Here is an 18,933-nt window from a genome sequence, read left to right as displayed (position 1 = left end):
ATAAACTATGTGAAGTTCTAAAATTCCACCACAATTTAGCAAAAAGAGCATTAGAAATATCATGTAAAGATCTGAATCCAATTCCCCCTTCCTCTTTAGGCAAACAGAGTTTATCCCATGCAATCCAATGTTTGTTTTTACTCCCTGTTGCATTATTCCAGAAAAACTTTGCAAACATCTTATGCAATTGCTTAATTATCCCTGATAAAGGGTTTATAGCAGATAGCAAATATATTGGTATAGTTTGTAAGACATGAGCAATGAGAATGTACCTACCACCAAATGAGAGAAATCTATTCTGCCATGAGAGCATCCTCTTCATTACCTTTTTTACCAATTCAGCAAAGTATATGATCTTCCTTCTTCCATAAAACACAGGACAACCCAAATAAGTGAATGGAAAAATGTTGTTTCTCATATTTTTAATTCTTTGAATTCTTCTTTCAATGTGATGCTCCACCTTGTGATGTAGATAAAAGCTACTCTTCTCCATGTTTATCATCTGTCCAGAAGCAGCTTCATACTTCCTTAATCTTTTTACCATCATCCTTAGAGATGTTCTATCTCCTGAACAAAATAGAATTGTATCATCTACATAGGATAAATGGTTCACTTGAGGACTCCATTTAGGTAAACCATAACCAATAAATTTGGCTTTCTCATGTAATACATTAAGACTTCTGGATAGAACCTCTGCTGCTAGAATAAATAGTGTGGGTGATAGTGGATCTCTCTGTTTCACTCCCCTAGTTGACTTGAAAAAACCATGACTTTGACCATTAATTAGTACTGAGTACCAGTTATTAGATACTAATCTCCATACCATATCTATTATCACCTCACTGAAACCAAACTTCCTCGGTACCTTAGTTAAAAATAACCAAGATAATCTATCATATGCCTTAGCCATGTCAAGCTTGATGACCACATTAACATGTTTGGCTCTCAGCATGATATCTCTGATGATTTCCTGTGCAAGTAAAACATTTTCAGTTATGCTCCTCCCTTTGACAAAACCAGTCTGATTAGGTGATATGAGGTCAGGTAGAAAACCTACTAATCTCTCATGCAGAACTCTTGAAAGAATCTTATTGGCAAATGTACTCAGACTAATAGGTCTCATATCACCAAAAGTATTAACCTGCTCCTTTTTTGGAATTAGGACCAAATTTGTGTGAGTTATGAATTGTGGAATTTCATAACCACAGAAAAAGGCCCTCGCCATTAAAGTAATGTCATCTCCTACTATATCCCAGCATTTCTGATAGAATTGTCCTGTAAAACCATCTGGACCACTTGGACTTTCTGTATTAAGACCGAAAACTGCCTTTCTATCTTCTTCTTTATCAGGTAGTTGCTCCAATCTATGGTTCTGTTCATTAGTAATCAATTTGGGAATGTTCTTCAGTAATGTGAAGTTTGTTGGCATACTTTCCTCATGAAATTGCTCCTGGTAGAATCTTACTGCTTCACTGCCCATATCTTTAACAGAGGTAAGCCAATCCCCATTTTGATTTTGAATCCTTTGCACTGCTAATTTCTTTCTCTTCCCTGTAACATAGGAATGGAAAAACTTAGTGTTCCTATCCCCATCTTTAAACCATTTCATTCCTGCTTTTTGCTTCCAATATTCTTCCTCCAAATAAAGTTCCTCCCTGTTTGTAAGAGTAGGTGCCAATTCAAACTGTAATTCCTTTATTTTAATAGTATCCTCTAGTGTAGAAAGCTGCTAAAAAATATCTCCATATGTATCTTTATTCCACTGAGATAAAGCCTTCTTTACTTTCTTCAGTTTATGATGATAAGTAAAGAAAGGATTACCCTCAAAATCAGCATGCCAGTTCTGTCTAACAATATTCTGAAAAGTAGGATGATTGGTCCATAAATTCAGGAACTTAATTGGTTTCCTTATTATCTGTGACACATCATCACAAACTAAATGAAGAGGGGCATGATCTGACCCCTGCCTGATTAAGTGATGCACCTGTGAATTTGGCTTGACATTCAAAAAAGCCTGATTACATAGTATTCTATCAAGCCTCTTGAAAATGCAAGCCTCTTGTGTTCTTCCATTCCACCAGGTAAACCTACTGCCAGTAAACCCCATGTCTATTAATCCACAACTTTGAATACATTGAGCAAAATCCATTGTTTCTTGCACAGTCACTGGAAGTCCTCCTTGCTTTTCCTGTTCTGACAAAATGACATTAAAATCACCTCCAACCAACCAAGGATTACTATCATCTGGAATCATAAAGGCCAAAGAATCCCACAGTTCTTCTCTCTCTCTTTCATCACATTTTGCATAGATTGTGGTGATAAAAAAACTCCTGTCCATTTCCCATCAAATTCATCTTCAAAGTAACTTGTTGGTCTGTGTCTGCTACTATCAATCCTTGCCATTCATCAGCCCAGAAAATCCATATCTTTCCAGACCTATTTACATATGAATTTTGATAACCCAATCTACCTCTAGAAGTATTAATGGTATCTGCACTTTGAAAAGGTTCCATTAGTGCTATTAAAGCATAGTGATTTCTCCTATTTAAATCAGTTAATCTCTCAAAATATTGTTGAGTATTAACTGATCTAATGTTCCAAAACAGTACTTTGTCTATCATTGTAAACTAGATTGCTTAGCCTGTCTATGTCTTGTTGTCACCCCAGGGGGTAAACTGCTATATCTGGCACTCCTTGCTTTGCTAGAGCCTTTCTTAAGTTTTTCCATCTCCTGAAGTGATAGATCCCCTTGTCTAGCAGCATTTTCATAATTCTGGTCCATAGAGCTGTCTTCTAATTCTGCTTGAAGTTCTTGAAATGCTTTTTGTTCTTCTTCAAAATGTCTTTTTTCCTCTTGAATCCTCCCCACTTCATGAAGCTGTATAGGCACTTTTCCAAAGTCACGCCTGAAATTCTGCTCTACCATCTCCCTGTTAGTTTTACCAATTTCTTGGTCCTCCATCTTATCACCTTCATTGTTACCTGTCTTGTGCTGCTTTGTATTTCTCTGAGATGTTACGACATTACTCTCAAATGAATAACTAGGTGTTGATGCTCTCTCAAGTGTGTTCATGACTATATTTTCTGTGTTACTGCTATGTTGTGTTTCTTCACTAATTTGTGCATCTGCTTTGTTTCTATCCTTCTTTGCATCAGATTTATGAGTGTTGTTGAAGCTTTCCTCATATACTTCTTTTTGATGCCCTTCATTCTGAAAATTATCTGCACTGTAAGGCTCATCTTGATGTGCAGTTTTTTCTTTCACTGATTGTGATAATTCACCATCTTCCTGCTGTTTCTCATCTCTACTTGCAATATCTTTGCTGGGGGTAACTGGAAATATATGCTGATTGGATTTCTCCCTTTGCTCCACTGCTTGTGACATACATAATTCACCTTCCAACTGTTGCTCATCACTATCATCTAAAGTTTCAAACTTATTGCTGGTAAGAACTGGTACTGACTGCTGATTTTGCCAGTTCTTTGATGTTTCTTCAATTTCTTTCATTTGCTTATCCACTTGATTACTTGTGTTGTTTGAAATAGCATCTTGCTTGTTCTCCTCAATATCATTTAGCACTTCAAAAGCATTGCTTGTCTCCATAATAATCTCATCACCTTTTTTGTCATCTATATCCACCTCTCCAATAATTACACCAAACTTATCCTTCTTGTATCTATTCCTTCTCAGCATCCATTCCTGCTTTCCTTGATTGTATCCTCTCCCTCTTCCTTTATCGGTTACTCGATTTTGTACTTCTTCATTTACAACTTCTGCATTTTCTTTCCTTATTTCCTCTCTAAATTTTCTGGCAAGTTCTTGATTGAGTGCCCTGCATTCATTTTCCTCATGGCCTTGCAATTTTCAATGTTTACAATACTTAGGCAAGTAATCATAATTAATTTTGATCCATTTTGATTTGATTATGCCTGATTCATCTTCTTCAGCAATGTTGATTCTCTTGGGTAAATTTGCTAACAAGTCCACTTCTACTTTGACTTTTGCACAACTTGGTCGTGTTCTATTCGCTGTGGCCAAATCAACAGTCAATGGCTTTCCAACCGATGTGGCCATAGAGAATACAGCTTCTCTAGCAAAAAAATTGGGAGGAAGCTCTGTAAAACTAATCCAAGCAATTGCCCTAGATGTTTCTTCTTTTGGATTGAACCAAGGGTCCCAAATAAGAGGTCTCATTTGGCAATGCCTTTCATGTACTTTCAAATAGTAAGCAGGTGTGGACATCATCTTCACATAGTCCTCCAAGAGATTCAACCGGATTAATATATGTCTCTCATCAAGCAGTCCAATAATAGGAACACCTTTGATTCCACATTGATTTGGAATCACCTTACGTAATTCTTTAATGTCAATATTATCATACGAAAATTTACCAATCACTGCATATTGTAATTTCTCCTTTATAATCATTTGTTGTATCTCTGTAGTTTTCCACGCAATGTATGGTTCTCCATCGACATATGTAACATATTTGGTAGGGATCTCAACTTGGTTTGTATCAATCGTAAATGGTTTTAATAAATTGGCATATGTTTGGGTTATGGTTTTCCCTGTAGGCAAATCTGTAAGAGTGGTTTGAAAGGGGTGAGGTTGCAAAGGAAGTTTAGTATGTATAGGTGCATTGCTCGATTCAGGGGCCACCGGTGGAGGTTGTCCACCGGATGGACTGGCCATTCTGGCTAGGTTTTCTTCATCTTTTTCATTTTCATCTTCATTTTTAACTTCATCTTCTTCATTTTCATCTCCATCTCCAACTTTGCTCGATTTCTGTTTAGACTGTGTATCTACATCTCCTTCTCTTTCTTGGCCACCTTCAGACTTTTCTTCTTTGCCATCTCCAGACCCTTCTACTTGAGAGGTTTCTTTGGCCTCTGAGCCCTTCCCTCAGTCTGAAGATTTTTTATCATGCTAACAATGAATTGGAGATTCATTTGCTTAGCTCTTTTACTATCTCTACTTGATGTCACAGTTGATTTTTGTCATTTTTCTTTTGGTTGGAGCCATTTATCTGCACACAGGAGATAAACAGATAACGTTTCAATTGATTTGTGCATCGTTTCAAAGTAAACAGGGAAAAAAACTACAGCAGTTGATCAAACAAATACAACAAGTAATAAATAAAATTTTCCCAACAACTAAGGAAGTTGTTGCAACACTGATGAAGTTGTTGCAACAGGTGAAGAAATTGTTGCAACAAATGAGGAAGTTGTTGCAGCAAATTCCTCATCTGTTAGAAAAAACAAAACAATTGCAACAACAACCTCATCAATTGTTTTGATTTTTTCCAACAATTGGGGAGTCTGTTGCAACATTTGTTGTTGCAACAACCTCAGCAACTGTTTTGTTTTTTTATAACAGCAACAACCACAACAATTGTTTTGATTTTTTACAACAACTGAGGAATCAATTACAACAGCTTCCTCAGTTGTTGGAAAAAATAACAACAAATGCATGTCCCTTTTTCCTAAACTATACGAGGACAACAAGAACAATAACAACAACAAAAACAAAAACATCTATTCAATACCAATGTACGCTATTTACCAACACACAACCATAACAAGTTGAACAAATACACCAAAAAAGAGTTTTTTAAGCATGCGACCTCAACAATTGTTTGCTTTTGTCAAATAAGTGCTGAAGTTGCTGCAGCAGCTTCCTCAGTTGTTGGAATAAATCAAAAGAAGTGCATGCTTCTTTTTCCTTAATCCTAGAAGGAGAACAAGAAACCTAAATTTCACAACCAAATATGCTATTTACAAACACACAACCACAAGAAGTTAAACAAATACACCAAATAAGGGTTTCTTAACCATGAGACAACAAAATAAACAACTTTGAAGAGAAACCCGTGTTCTTCTTCTTCTACTTTAACCAAAATCATCATTTACCCTTTTTGATTTCAAAACCCTAACCTTATAAGCCGTTGTACAGTAGTGAAAAAGAAAGAACAAAAACTGAGAAGTTGCAGAAGCAGTGACGAGAGAGAAGGACGAGACAAATGCTGAAGACATTGAGCAGCAGCAGTAAAAATTGCGCAACAACGGCGAAACAAGAGGAGGAGTTTTGCTTGTGGGTCGATGAATAACTGATGAGAGGAGAGAGGAGAAAGTTCAATTTTGATTATTGAAAGAAGTGGGGTCATGGGGTTGGTTGTATAATGTGGGTCTTTTTGTATTTTGCAAAGTTTTAACAAGTTTTAAAAATTACATTTCAGATCCCATTTAACTTAATCAAAATTTTAAGTGGTTTTTACCTTGGTTGGTCAAAGGTATCTCCATTTCTAATTTCAACACTTGAATAGTACCTCTAGTTCATCTTTCCCATGTTTCTATATCGTAGAAATTAATAAAATATAATATAATAACTCCGGGAATTATTAATTTCGAAACTAAAAAAACAAAATGACACATTTGATCTTCTCCAAAACTTCTCTCCTAATTTTCTAAAAGTCTAGATTAAAATTGAAGGTAACAGTTTCTTCAGGTGTATCTAATTTAAACCAAATACATACATTTTATATTATACTAGTTAATGTCATAAAAATAGAATAATAAAATTTAAAAGTTTCTATCGATATCAAGAAATATTAACTTGAAGGCCAAAAGAAAAAAAAACGATTTGACTACAGTGATGTATACTTTAACATTTTTACATATACAATCATTTTATAACAAACGTCTTTGTTGGTAAAAGTAACAAATATTACTAATAAAGAAACAGATATATGAGAAACTTCATCCTTAATAAAATTGTATTGTCATTTCCGTCTGAGAACTATGAAGTTTTTTTTCCTTTCATAAATTTTTTGGTAAAAGTTTCATTAGTTTAAAACCATCATAGGATTTTATTCTACTTTTATCTTTTCCGTGTTATTATACTTTTCCATTGAAGCACCGTCAAAATCTTTATCCAACAAATTTTTTCTTATACTTCTCCAGTACTAAAATAAATGAAATAAATAAAAAATTAACGAGTCTTTACATTTGCATGATGCGATTCATATACTATATATATATATATATATATATATAATTGAGGATATGAAGGCACATAATAGAGGAAATTTGAAGGTAGTTCGAGTGTTCTTCATACTTCACTCACAATTATAGACAGAAATTTATAATATTCATGTTTAGATATATTTTATTTTGTTCGCAATTAGAAATTATAAAATAAAGGAGATAATTTTACACTTAAGTTTCGACAGATTAGGTTAAAAAAGAGCAAGAAAGTATGTAAGTTTTCTCCCCATTTTTTTTTCGTTTCTCTCCCTCTAATTCCTCTGTCACCAAGAGAATCTCTTTGTTTTGATAAATTAGATGGAAAAAGAGAAAGAAATGTACGTAACTTCTTTCTAATTTGTCTGCAGAACAAATTCTGAATACATCTATAAAATAAATTATTCCTAATGAAAAGGGGGAAATTTTTAAAATGAAAAAGAGAAGAAGACACAAATTTAAAAGTTTTGACAGATTATTAGACAAAAAAAGAGTGAGTAAGTACTATATTCTTTTTTATTTCCCGTTTATTTCTCTTTCCTTCTTTATGTACCTCTAGTTAATCCGTCACTAAGAGTCTAAGATGTTGGGCTAAAACGGTCCAAAGATACTCTTAACATGATATGATATTGTTCGCTTTGGGCTAAGCCTGCACGGTTTTTCCCAAAAGGCCTCACATCATTAAGAGTATTCAACTCCTTATAAGTAGCTCCTTTTTCTTTTCAGCTACTAATGTGGTACTTTGTTCGCACACCCAACAATCTCCTCCTCGAACTAAGTTCCACGTGGCTCATTATCATACCACGGGTCAGAGATTCAACATGTCTGTGTGCCACCCACACTGTCAGAGTATTTACGGTCACCGAAGCCCAAAGACTGTGAATGCGTCTTCAAAGCTACGGGTAAAAGTCGCAAACCGGTCTGTCAGAGTATTTACGGTCACCGAAGCCCAAAGGCTGTGAATGCGTCTTCAAAGCTACGGGTAAAAGTCGCAAACCGGCCCATAGATGGGCAAAGGCACTAAGCCGGGCCCCATGCCACACTCCGCCATCTTCATACTTGTCCCGCCAAACCATCTATGCCTTTAGAACCTGAAAACAACCAATTATATGTTAGCATATATATGTTTGTGAAATCTGTGCAAAAATTATTCCATTATACAATGCAAATGTTAGAGTTTCTTAAAACAAATGCAAGAATGTAGGTAGATTAACAGGAAAAAATATTTAGCCTGTCTTTGCAAACAATCACGTATATGTGTTAACAAATGAAGGATAAAGAATAATTAGCAGAAGTCACGTAGAGAGAGTAACGAAAGATAAAATTTACGGCTCACTTTCTTATGTAGTCTCATTCGTTTTCTTCTAGCGCCCAAGTTTCAAGCTCTAAATTTCTGCCGTTAGAACCTGATCAAAAACATCCAATTATATGTAGCCATATGTTTGTGAAATCTGTGCAAAAGTTATTCTATTATACAATGCCAATGTTAGAATTTCTTAAAACAAATGCAATAATATAGGTAGATTAACTGGGAAAAATATGTTACTTGTATTTGCAAACAGTCCCGTAAAAATGGTAGCAAATGAAGGATAAAGAATAATTGGAAGAGAGTCACGTAGAGAGAGTAACGAAAGATAAAATGTTTAATGAGTATTGGAACTTAAAAGGAGAGGAGGAAACTGGGGGAAAAAATGGATGAAGCGTCTCAGAAAATGTAGTAGTTTTTTGGGAGTTGGAAGACTAATAGTAAATGTGTAATAAAGAGGTAAGAGATTTAATTAGAAGTGTTTAAGAATTTTACTATGACAACGTTTCAGGAAGAAGTTTTAAAGTGGCAACTTTTCGGCAAAAAGTTTTAAACGGTGCTAACGTTTCGGCAATTTTTTTTTTAAAATTTAATAGAGATAGAATATTGTGTTAAATGTTCGGAGATCATGCAAACGGGAGGAGGGGGATGCGGGGTGGGGGTGAGGGTGTGGGAGTTGGATTAGATGATGTTATTTATTGAGAAAATAAGTAAAAAAAAAAAAAAAAAAAAAAAAGAGAGAGTGAGAATGAGTTATTGCTCATAAAAACTATATTATGAATAAGACCGCGTAACGGAAGACTCAATAAATAGAGCCAAAATTTAAAACATGGAGTATAAAGAAATTCAATTACCACATTAAAAATTTAAAATATAAATAATTAAATTTCTCATGTGGGTAACTCTAAACATAGCGGTAACAAGTTCTTTGCTTTTCAAATAATTATATAAAATAAAACCTTTTTTTTTATAATCAGATGATTTTTTATACGTCATATAACAATAATTAATCAGGATTGTGTAATGAACAAGGTTAATCATCACAAGATGATAATTAACTTTTGTTAAATTAATATAATCTAATGTGTTCAAATAAGTAAAATTCTAATTTAATATTTCAAAAATTTATTAATTTTAAATATGTTAGTGATATATGATAATTTTTTATTATATCTAGCAAATACGCAAATAATTTTCTATGATTAGCTTCATTCGATACCAGCCGCGCATCGCGCGGGTACGAATACTAGTTAAGAAAACAGATAAATACATTTCCTGGTCAACGAGGCATGCCACATCACCGGGCCTTTGTCCTACTTTTATATATTTATATAGATAGATTCCATATAGCTCATTTTTAATTCAATACTAGATGGCGACAGCACGGGCCCAACATTTTGGATTATAATGTATTTATGTGTATGTAGTTGTGTTTGGGTAGTGGTAATATATGTATATTTTATATTGCTAATAAGCATACATAAGTTTGCACTGTTTTTATGCGCGTGCGCGCGCGCGCGCACACACACACACACACACATATATATATATATAATACCCCCCAAACAGAGAGGGGGGTAGTAATTTTTCAATGAGTTTTTTTAATAAGAAAAGTTCAAAGGACAAAGTAGAGAAGTTAATGTTGTTTATTAAATAAATTTTTAACAATCCTACTCGGTACTTCCTCACTCCTATGTTTCCTCTTATCATGTAGTTATATTTCTAATTTTCTGTCTATCTCCCAAAGTTTTTTTTTTTTGAGTCATGAATCCTGTTATACTGTTCATTTCTTTCTCTTAACATTTATTCTTAATAACAGTCTTCTTTAACCACACCCCGGTAACCACGGCCAACATCGTCCTTCATCATTTAGACATTAAACGGCCTCTTTAAAACCTAGGAATTTACAGGTTAATCCATCGAGGTTATTAAGAAGTTAAGAGAATAACCATATACTAAGAATAACAGGTTCATGATGACAAGGAAATAATTACCTAAACATAATATTCATACAATCACGAAATAATTTACATAATAGGGAGAGTAGTACAGAAAACATAGTAAATAAACTTACATGGTTTGAAGAAGGAGAGAGGTTTCCCTTTCGGCGAACCCCAAAAACTACTTCACACTAGGGGATAGGTATTAAAAACTTAATACTATTTTACAATACGAGTTTATATTACAGAGGTTTTGAACTGGGAAAGGGATTGGAGCATTTGATGAAAGAGAAAGGGGATATGGAAGTTTTTTAGAGAGAGGTGGTTGGTGCTTTTCTTCGTGATGTCTTTGCTTCTCCACAAATGCTGCTATTTATAGGTGTCTGGCGGACTTCAACTTCGGATTTCAAAATACTAAAGTTGAGTTCAGCCGGGTGCTCTCTGGGCCCCATCATCACATGAACTTTTCTAAAAGAAACTTTGTCCGTTTGCTGAGCTGTCCATTTACTGTGATTGCTTTATTAAAGCTACTTTAATAAAACTCTCTTTTTCCGCAAAATGCCTTCTAGCCGTTGCTTTTGATCAACGAATCTTTCAGTCTTTTGTCTCATCATAACTATTTCTTCCACTACTTTTGTCTCATAATTATTTCTTCCACTAACATATATATATATATATATATATATATATATATATATATATATATATATATATATATATTATGTGTCTAAATTATATAGTGCAATAGAATCAAAACTCATTCCCGAATCGTCTTCGTTTGGGTCTTGTGAATCTTGAAACGCACTGTTCTGGAAATTTATCATATCTCCTTCATCTGAACTATGGACTGGTGACATTCTTGGACTTGGAGATAATTCTGGATTAGGATTCTTAATTATATGCTTGTCTTGTTCTGCTTTTGTTTGGAAAAATCTTTCAAAGTCTCTTTAACTATACTTTCTATGTTGTCATTTTTTTTTTCTTTTTTGCAAGTATGCTTTTCTTGATAGAAGTAGCTTCTTGCGTCAGTGTCTTTGGTAGTCTTCGTCTTGTCTAGAGAGATGAACATCCCTCATCTTCACTTTTTGGCAAAGTGACAGTCATCAACGGATTTGATGAGTCTTTACCGGCTACCGTTTGAACCGGACTAGCTGTATCTCTATCCGATACAGTGGATCTATTTGCATTCATTGGGAAATGCACACCCGCCTCATCCATTTTTGTCTGAGATGGAGAACTCTGGGATTGTGCTAATTCGAATTTAATTGCTTGTAGTATTTGTTCTAACAGTCTTGATTGTTCCAAGAGTTTCATTTTTTCTTGGATGAGTGTCTCTTTTTGCTAGTTAAGTCTTCTGACGGTCTCAGTCATAGTAGAGCAGTGATCATAAAAAATCACTTAATCTGTGTCTTTTTATATATTGTACTGAGGGATTCTATCTGGATTTTGTCTGAGAGCTGGAGAAATATAGTAATTTGGACCCAACACTCCTCTAGCATAGTCTAATGCCTCGGTGATATCATTAAGGCCTTTAAAAATAGGTTTTCTTATATCTTTAATAGAGTCTAAAACTTCTGTCCAAGTCTGGAAAATACCATTAGTTCTACCATGAACTACAACATAAAATTTAAATTTCTTATCTAGATTTTTGTCTGTAAAATACTGACAAAGTGCATTTAAGGTGGCTATAAAATGTTTAGAGTCTTTTTTATTATGTGATATTCACAAATTGTAAACTAAACATGTCTTTTGTTTGTCTATTACATATTCTGGTAACACCTTAAAAGTCAAATTAGATGGCGGAAAAAAATACTAAATTATTGGCTCCAAAATGTATTCTTTCTAAGGCGTTTTTGTCTAATGCAGATGTAGGTCTAAAATGAAGGTTACCTAGTACCTTTTGTCTGTAAGTCTCTTGGGTTGAGGCTATGCCTTTTCCCTTGTCTGCTGTCTGAGAACTTGATGGTCTCATGCTGTTCAAATAGAAAATCAGTTAGATGTGATTTTTAATCTACTTAATTGGTCTAGGTTATTATCTTTTCCTTTTATATGTTCGAATGTTAAATTATAAATTGCAATAGTATCCATAAAATTTAACCATTTTCGTCTACTACTACTTTTATCATTAATCTTTTGATATAATTTGACTATAGCTTCACGGTATGTTCTTACTAATATTTCTGGTTTATTTAGTATATCTAGTCTAAAACTATTTAAGCCATATATTACAGCTAAAATTTCAGCATCTATACTACTCATATTTCCTTTTTCTCGGTACTTACCACTTCGATAAGCACATATCTTTTCTTCACTTTTATTGTTATATTTATTTGGTTTTGCCTTTAATACTGCTCCCCATCCTTCGAAGCTTCCATCTGTTTCTATAATTAAATAGTCTGTTTCTAGGGGCATATTTAAGTCTGGAATATTTTTTATTTTTTCTTTAATTTTTTGTACTAATCTAATATCTTCTGTATTAAAATGTTTTTGACCATTTGATCCCGTTTTTTAATATAATGGTCCTTGCTATTTTTCCTAAGTCTCTTATAAAACTTCTAGCACAATTTACTATTCCAAAGAATTTTTGTAATTCTTTAACATTATCTAGTTTATCTGGCATTTCTAAGGCCTTTTTAGCTATATGAGGTTGCAATTTTATTTTGCCATCTCCTAGCACTACTCCTAAAAAGTTTATATGGTTTTTACATAATTCCATATTTTTCTTGCTAATTATTATTCCATATTCTATAAATAATCTAAATACCGTCTGTAGGTGTCCTAAATGTTCTTTCGTGTCTTTACTAAATACTAATATATCGTCTACATATGCTAGGACAAATCTTTTGTAGTCTCCAAATATACTATCCATTTTTCTTTGAAAAATTAGAGGAGCTGTCTTTAATCCAAATGGCATTACAAACCATTCGAAATGTCTTTCAGGACAGGTAAATGCAGTCCATTCTATACTTTCTTCATGCATTCGTACCTGTCAATATCCTGATTTACAATCAAATTTACTAAAGATATTTTTACTTTGTATTCTATTTATTAGTTCTGTTTTGTATGGTAACTTATATCCATCTGTTCTGGTGTTATCATTAAGTCTTTTGTAATTTATTACCATTCTAGCTTTTCCTCTTACTATCTCACTATGGTTTCTTACCATAAATGCGGCAGATCTATGTTTAGAAGTAGATATTCTTATTACTCCTAGATTTAATAATTTCTTTATTTGTACTTTAAAGTCTTCCACATCTTGGTTAGTTGCTTTTATTGAGGTTGTTTTAATTATATATTCTAGATTTATTATGTCTAATTTACATACAATTTTGTTATTTTTCCAATGTTTTAAAGTTTTTTCTCCTATAATTTCTATCCCATCTAGTTTTTTTATTATATTATCTAAATCTTTTTGATTTTTTATTACTCCTATCCTTTCTATCCCTGTTTTAAAATTATATAATTCTGTTTCTACGTCTATTAAAGTATAATTTTTTCCTATTAGATTATCGTCGTCTAGTATTTCTTCTTCTTCTAGAATTAAATTCTTTATTTCTGTCTTGCTTTTACAACATGTATTGCTGTCTTGACAATCCTTATAACAACTCTCTTCTTTCTTTTGCAGGTTTATTTGGTCTGGAGTAGGGATCTTCTTATGTCTGATTCTAGTTTCAGTTTTATGAGCTTGTACTGGTGTATGAGTAATATTTTTTAGAAAAATTACTCCATCTCTTGTAATCATGCAACTTCCATTGTTATGCAACATAAAGTCTAATCCTATGACAAAGTCTATATTTATATTTAAGTCTTTTACTCATATTTTATCCATTTTATAACTAGATTTATAAAATTCTGAACAAGTGTTGATAAAGCTAATGTATGCCTTATGAATATAATGTTTATATATATTATGAGTTCCATCCATTTGCATGGCTGCAACTGGTTTATCTAGAACTTTTATTAAGTTTGGTGGGACTATTCGTTTATTTATTATACATTTAGTACATCCTGAATCTACTAATGCTAATGTTTCTATTTCATAGTCATCTATTTTGATTCTGGCGAGTATTTTTATTGTTAATTTTTTGTCTTCATTACATACTAAGGCTCCATGGTCTTCTATACTCATTAGTTCTGCTATTGAATCTTCTGGTATTGTTCTTAGCGGTTGTATATTAGATAAACCTATTTCTTCATCTTCGCTATCTGCTTCTTTTTGTTTTCCTTTTTCTAATTTATATAATCTGATTTCTAATTCATTTATTCTAGTTTCTAATGTCATTATTCTTAGACTAATAGTAGGGTCTTCTATTTTTTTTTTTATGTTTTTCCTCTTTATGTATTTTTGTCTTAAATTCTTTTTCTATACACATGATACGTCCTCGATAAAACAATTTTTACATTTTGCCCTTTTATCTCTACTAGGAAACCATTTACAAGAGAAACATGCATTACTAACTAAACCTTTATTTCTTTCAAAGTCGTGACTACAGTCTTCTGATATATTTGCTAAATTATCCATTTGAATTGGTTCTAGGTCTAGTTTTTCTACTCCTATTTCATTGATTAATTCTTCTGCTTCTTAGTCTGATGAGTCTGTTTTAATTTCTTTTCTTCAGTATCTATACTTACTATGGAGTATATACTTTATGTGTCTAACATATATTCATCTACATTGATTAAGATTTCTTGAAAGTCTTCAATTAGCTGTGAATTTCATATCTTATTATTTATTCTTTTTGGACATGTATTTGCTAAGTGTTCTACACTTCCACAAGTAAAACATTCCAGTTTATTTTTATAATTTCTATCTGTTCTGTATTTTCTTATATGTCTATTTCTGTCTAAATAGGGTTTTCTAGCTGATGATTTTCTAAGATAATATTTCTTTCTATTGTATTGAGGGTAGTTTCGATTATATTGAGTTCCATATTTTTTATATTTTTTCTTTTTAGAATTGTCTTTATCGTAACTCTGAGTAGTGTATACCACGCTTTTACAAAAATTCATTTCATTTTGTTTTAATTGTTTTTGTATTTGTATATGTGTGCATTTTTCTTGTAGTATATCCATTATATGTTGTATTCTATGTCCTATTGACCATTTTAAATTAGGATTTTGTACTACTCCGTCTCTTTTATTTCATCTGTCTTCTATTTCTCTTCCTAGAGCTCCTGGTAGTTTATTAAATAATTTCTTTCCTAATTCTTGGTCAAAAGCGTTTCCACTAATTGTACAATAATAAAAATAATTATTTAAAAATTTCTTAATATGAAACCAACTACTTATACTTAACTATTCTAATTTAATTAAAACATTTCTTTGTAGTATTACTAATCTACTATTTGGATCTTCTCCTGTAATTAAAGTATGTATTTTATTAGTAAAATTGTATGAATTTGCTCCCATGGATACTAAGTATTGAAATTCCATCGGAAAATCTTCCTTATATGTTTCCCATAGAGCTTTAGCTGATTCTCCTAAAAATGTCTCTAAGTATTTATACATAGTTTCAACATCTGTATCATTATAAGTTTTATATAGTCTGCTACTACTATTCCTTTCCAAAGGTCTATTACTGAATTCCATCTTTGTGGATCATGAGCTGCTATATTTAATATCCTTCCTTTATTACCTCCTTCTTGGAGAATAATAGGTTCTTCTATAGACATTCTTTTTCCTGATGGTTTTATATTGTCTATAGGTTCTCCTGTTGTTCTAAAAACTCTTCTTCTATGTACATTTCCTGTGCTCGTGTCTACTGTGTATTGTTCTCCTGTTATTCTTTGAAATAGACTAGAACTAGATGCACTACATTCCATTAATTCTTTTTGGCTTATTATTGAGTCTAATTCTATTTCTTCATCACTATCTTGTATATCTTCTAATATTTTATTGAAAGCGTCTGATTTCTTTTGGTATATATATATATAACATTGTAGTTTGTGCTCCGCTTCCAAAACTTTATTATATTAGTGTTTGCTACGAATACAAAGTTTGAAAAAATTTATGGTAATATAATTGTGAAATTTCTATTATAAAAAGTATTATAATTCAATTAACTGAAAATATCAATAAATTATTTTATTTAGTCCGCTTCTCCCATATATGACTTTTCTGGTTTGGTTTTCCTACCGAGTTTTTCCTACAAAATTGAAAAGCGCTTTCATGTGTCAGCATCTGCTGTAGTCTTAAATTTTTAAGTATAGACCAACTTCATCATTTTAAGAAAATATGTGTATACGTTTCTTGACCATTTATATTTCGTCTTGTCGATGTTATTCCTCATTATTTGTGTGAGACGTATGTGTCTAAACTTATACCCAAAGGTATAAGTTTTAAATCTTTTGGTTTTATGACTTCTTTAGCGGTTTATGTGTTCAATTTAAATCGTTATTTCTTTTTTCTTGAATTTCTCTTCTTTAAATTTTCTCTAAGCGTATCTTTACCATTTTCTGAACTTATTATCATTATTTAAACATTTTTTTTATCTCAATTGTCTCGTACTTCTTCACGTGGACCCCACGCTATTTTTTTTATAATTGTCTCCTACATCTTCACGTGGGCCCCACCCCTTTTTTTGCAACTGTCTCCTAATTCTTCATGTGGACCCCACCTTAAATTTGTTTTTTTTTTTAAATTTGTACTATCATAGAAGAGTGGGTCCCACCTTAATTTTTTTAAAAAATTTCTACAATTATAGAAGAGTGGGCCCCACCTTAATTTTTTTAAATTTTTTAATTTTCTATTATAGAAGACCGTTTATATTTCATCTTCTTGATGTTATTCCTCATTATTTGTGTGAGACGTATGTGTCTAAACTTAAGTTTTAAATATTTTGATTTTATGACTTCTTTAGCGGTTTTTGTGTTCAATTTAAATCGTTATTTCTTTTTTCCTGAATTTCTCTTCTTTGAATTTTCTCTAAGCGTACCTTTACCATTTTCTGAACTTATTATCATTATTTAAATGTCCTATTTTTTTGTTGTTGCAATTATCTAGTACTTCTTCATGTGAACCCCACCTTTTTTTGTTGCAATTGTCTTCTAATTCTTCACGTGGGCTCCATCTTAAATTTTTTTCTTTTTTATTTCTACTATTATAGAAGGGTGGACCCTTATTTTATTTTATTTTTAATTATAGAAGAGTGGACCCTTAACTTTTTTTTTTTTAAATTCTACTATATAGAAACATGAGTGGGTTCCTGGGGTGGACGACGATCCACTCGTGTTTCTACATAGTAAAAATTTCTTTTTTATTTCTACAATTATAGAAGGGTGGACCCTTATTTTTATTTTATTTTTAATTATAGAAGAGTGGGCCCTTAACTTTTTTTTTTTAAATTCTACTATATAGAAACATGAGTGGGTCCCTGGGGTGGACGTCGATCCACTCGTGTTACCCCACCTTTTTTTGTTGCAATTGTCTCCTAATTCTTCACGTGGGCTCCATCTTAATTTTTTTTTCTTTTTTATTTCTATTATTATATAAGGGTGGACCCTTATTTTTTTTAATTATAGAAGAGTGGGCCCTTAACTTTTTTTTTTTAAATTCTACTATATAGAAACATGAGTGGGTCCCTGGGGTGGACGACGATCCACTCGTGTTTCTATATAGTAGAAATTTCTTTTTTATTTCTACTATTATAGAAGTGTGGACTCTTTTTTTTTATTTTTTTTAATTATAGAAGAGTGGACCCTTAACTTTTTTTTTTTTAAATTCTACTATATAGAAACATGAATGGGTCCCTGGGGTGGACGACGATCCACTCGTGTTTCTATTTAGTAGAAAAATCAACCATATACAAATAGAAGTACATCAATTAAATAATTCATCATTGTTTAATCTTATATTACAATTCTAAAATTATAATTACATATAACTTGTTCACCCACCATAAAACTCTTCACAGATCAAAGGAAACAGACTGATATAATCAACATGGGTAATGGTGAGATTGTTGAAATCTCTCCATTCTTAATTAGAGATTTCGGATTCGAGCTCCCGAAATTACCAATGAATTCCATTTTTCGAGCTCCAACCACAAAAATGAGTCCTGCAATGCACAATCTGAATTTGGACATGCGTTTTCAGTCATGATTTGAAACCATGGTTTGAAACCCCAAATCATCCAAACAGGCATGATTTGGGGTTTGAAACCATGGCTTCAACTTTTTAAAATATAAAATTTAACCCATACGTTTATATTTTGTAAAAAAAGACCCATAAGTTGGTAGATATTTTTAACAATTACCCCCATCAATCATTTACCAATCTCATTAACTTCCACCAAATTTTATTTATATCTACCAACCTTTTAATTTTGTAAAAAAAGACCCATAGTTTAATTTCATTTATTGAACAAAAATTTGATCAATTGATGTTGTATTTTTAGAAAGGTCTTCTTGTATTAATTTTGAGCCGGTTGTTATGAATTAGCGTATTAATTTTGTTATGAACTATGACTTGCTCATTTGATAAGATTGTAACACCTCGTGCATTCGGGCTAAGATTTGTCTCATAAGACGGGGGTATAATGAACCCAATTTGAGTAGTGTATAAATGGTGTTTGAAACCCAATCAAGACATGAGAAGAGTCTTTGGGCAAAGCAAAGTTGAAAGCCACTCTACGGGGCATGTTTGCAAGTGAGTTTATAGAAATTCTTA

The 18,933-nt window shown here is 32.4% G+C and overlaps 1 protein-coding gene across 1 annotated transcript; it reads right to left on the bottom strand.

Annotated features, from left to right (window-relative positions):
- Window positions 1-2,617: 2,617 nt before the first annotated feature.
- On the bottom strand, window positions 2,618-4,246 carry LOC132637226 (stress response protein NST1-like). The gene is made up of 2 exons (XM_060354344.1): window positions 3,931-4,246; window positions 2,618-3,855 (listed from the first exon to the last, which is right to left on the bottom strand). The coding sequence occupies exons 1-2, from the start codon at window positions 4,244-4,246 to the stop codon at window positions 2,618-2,620; spliced, it is 1,554 nt and encodes a 517-aa protein (XP_060210327.1).
- Between the last annotated feature and the right edge of the window lie 14,687 nt (window positions 4,247-18,933).

The sequence above is a fragment of the Lycium barbarum genome, chromosome 4 (assembly GCF_019175385.1).
Source record: "Lycium barbarum isolate Lr01 chromosome 4, ASM1917538v2, whole genome shotgun sequence".
In the NCBI taxonomy this organism is placed as follows: Eukaryota; Viridiplantae; Streptophyta; class Magnoliopsida; order Solanales; family Solanaceae; genus Lycium; species Lycium barbarum.
The sequence above is the reverse complement of the archived record's forward strand: the minus strand, read 5'-3'. Positions and strand labels throughout refer to the sequence as shown.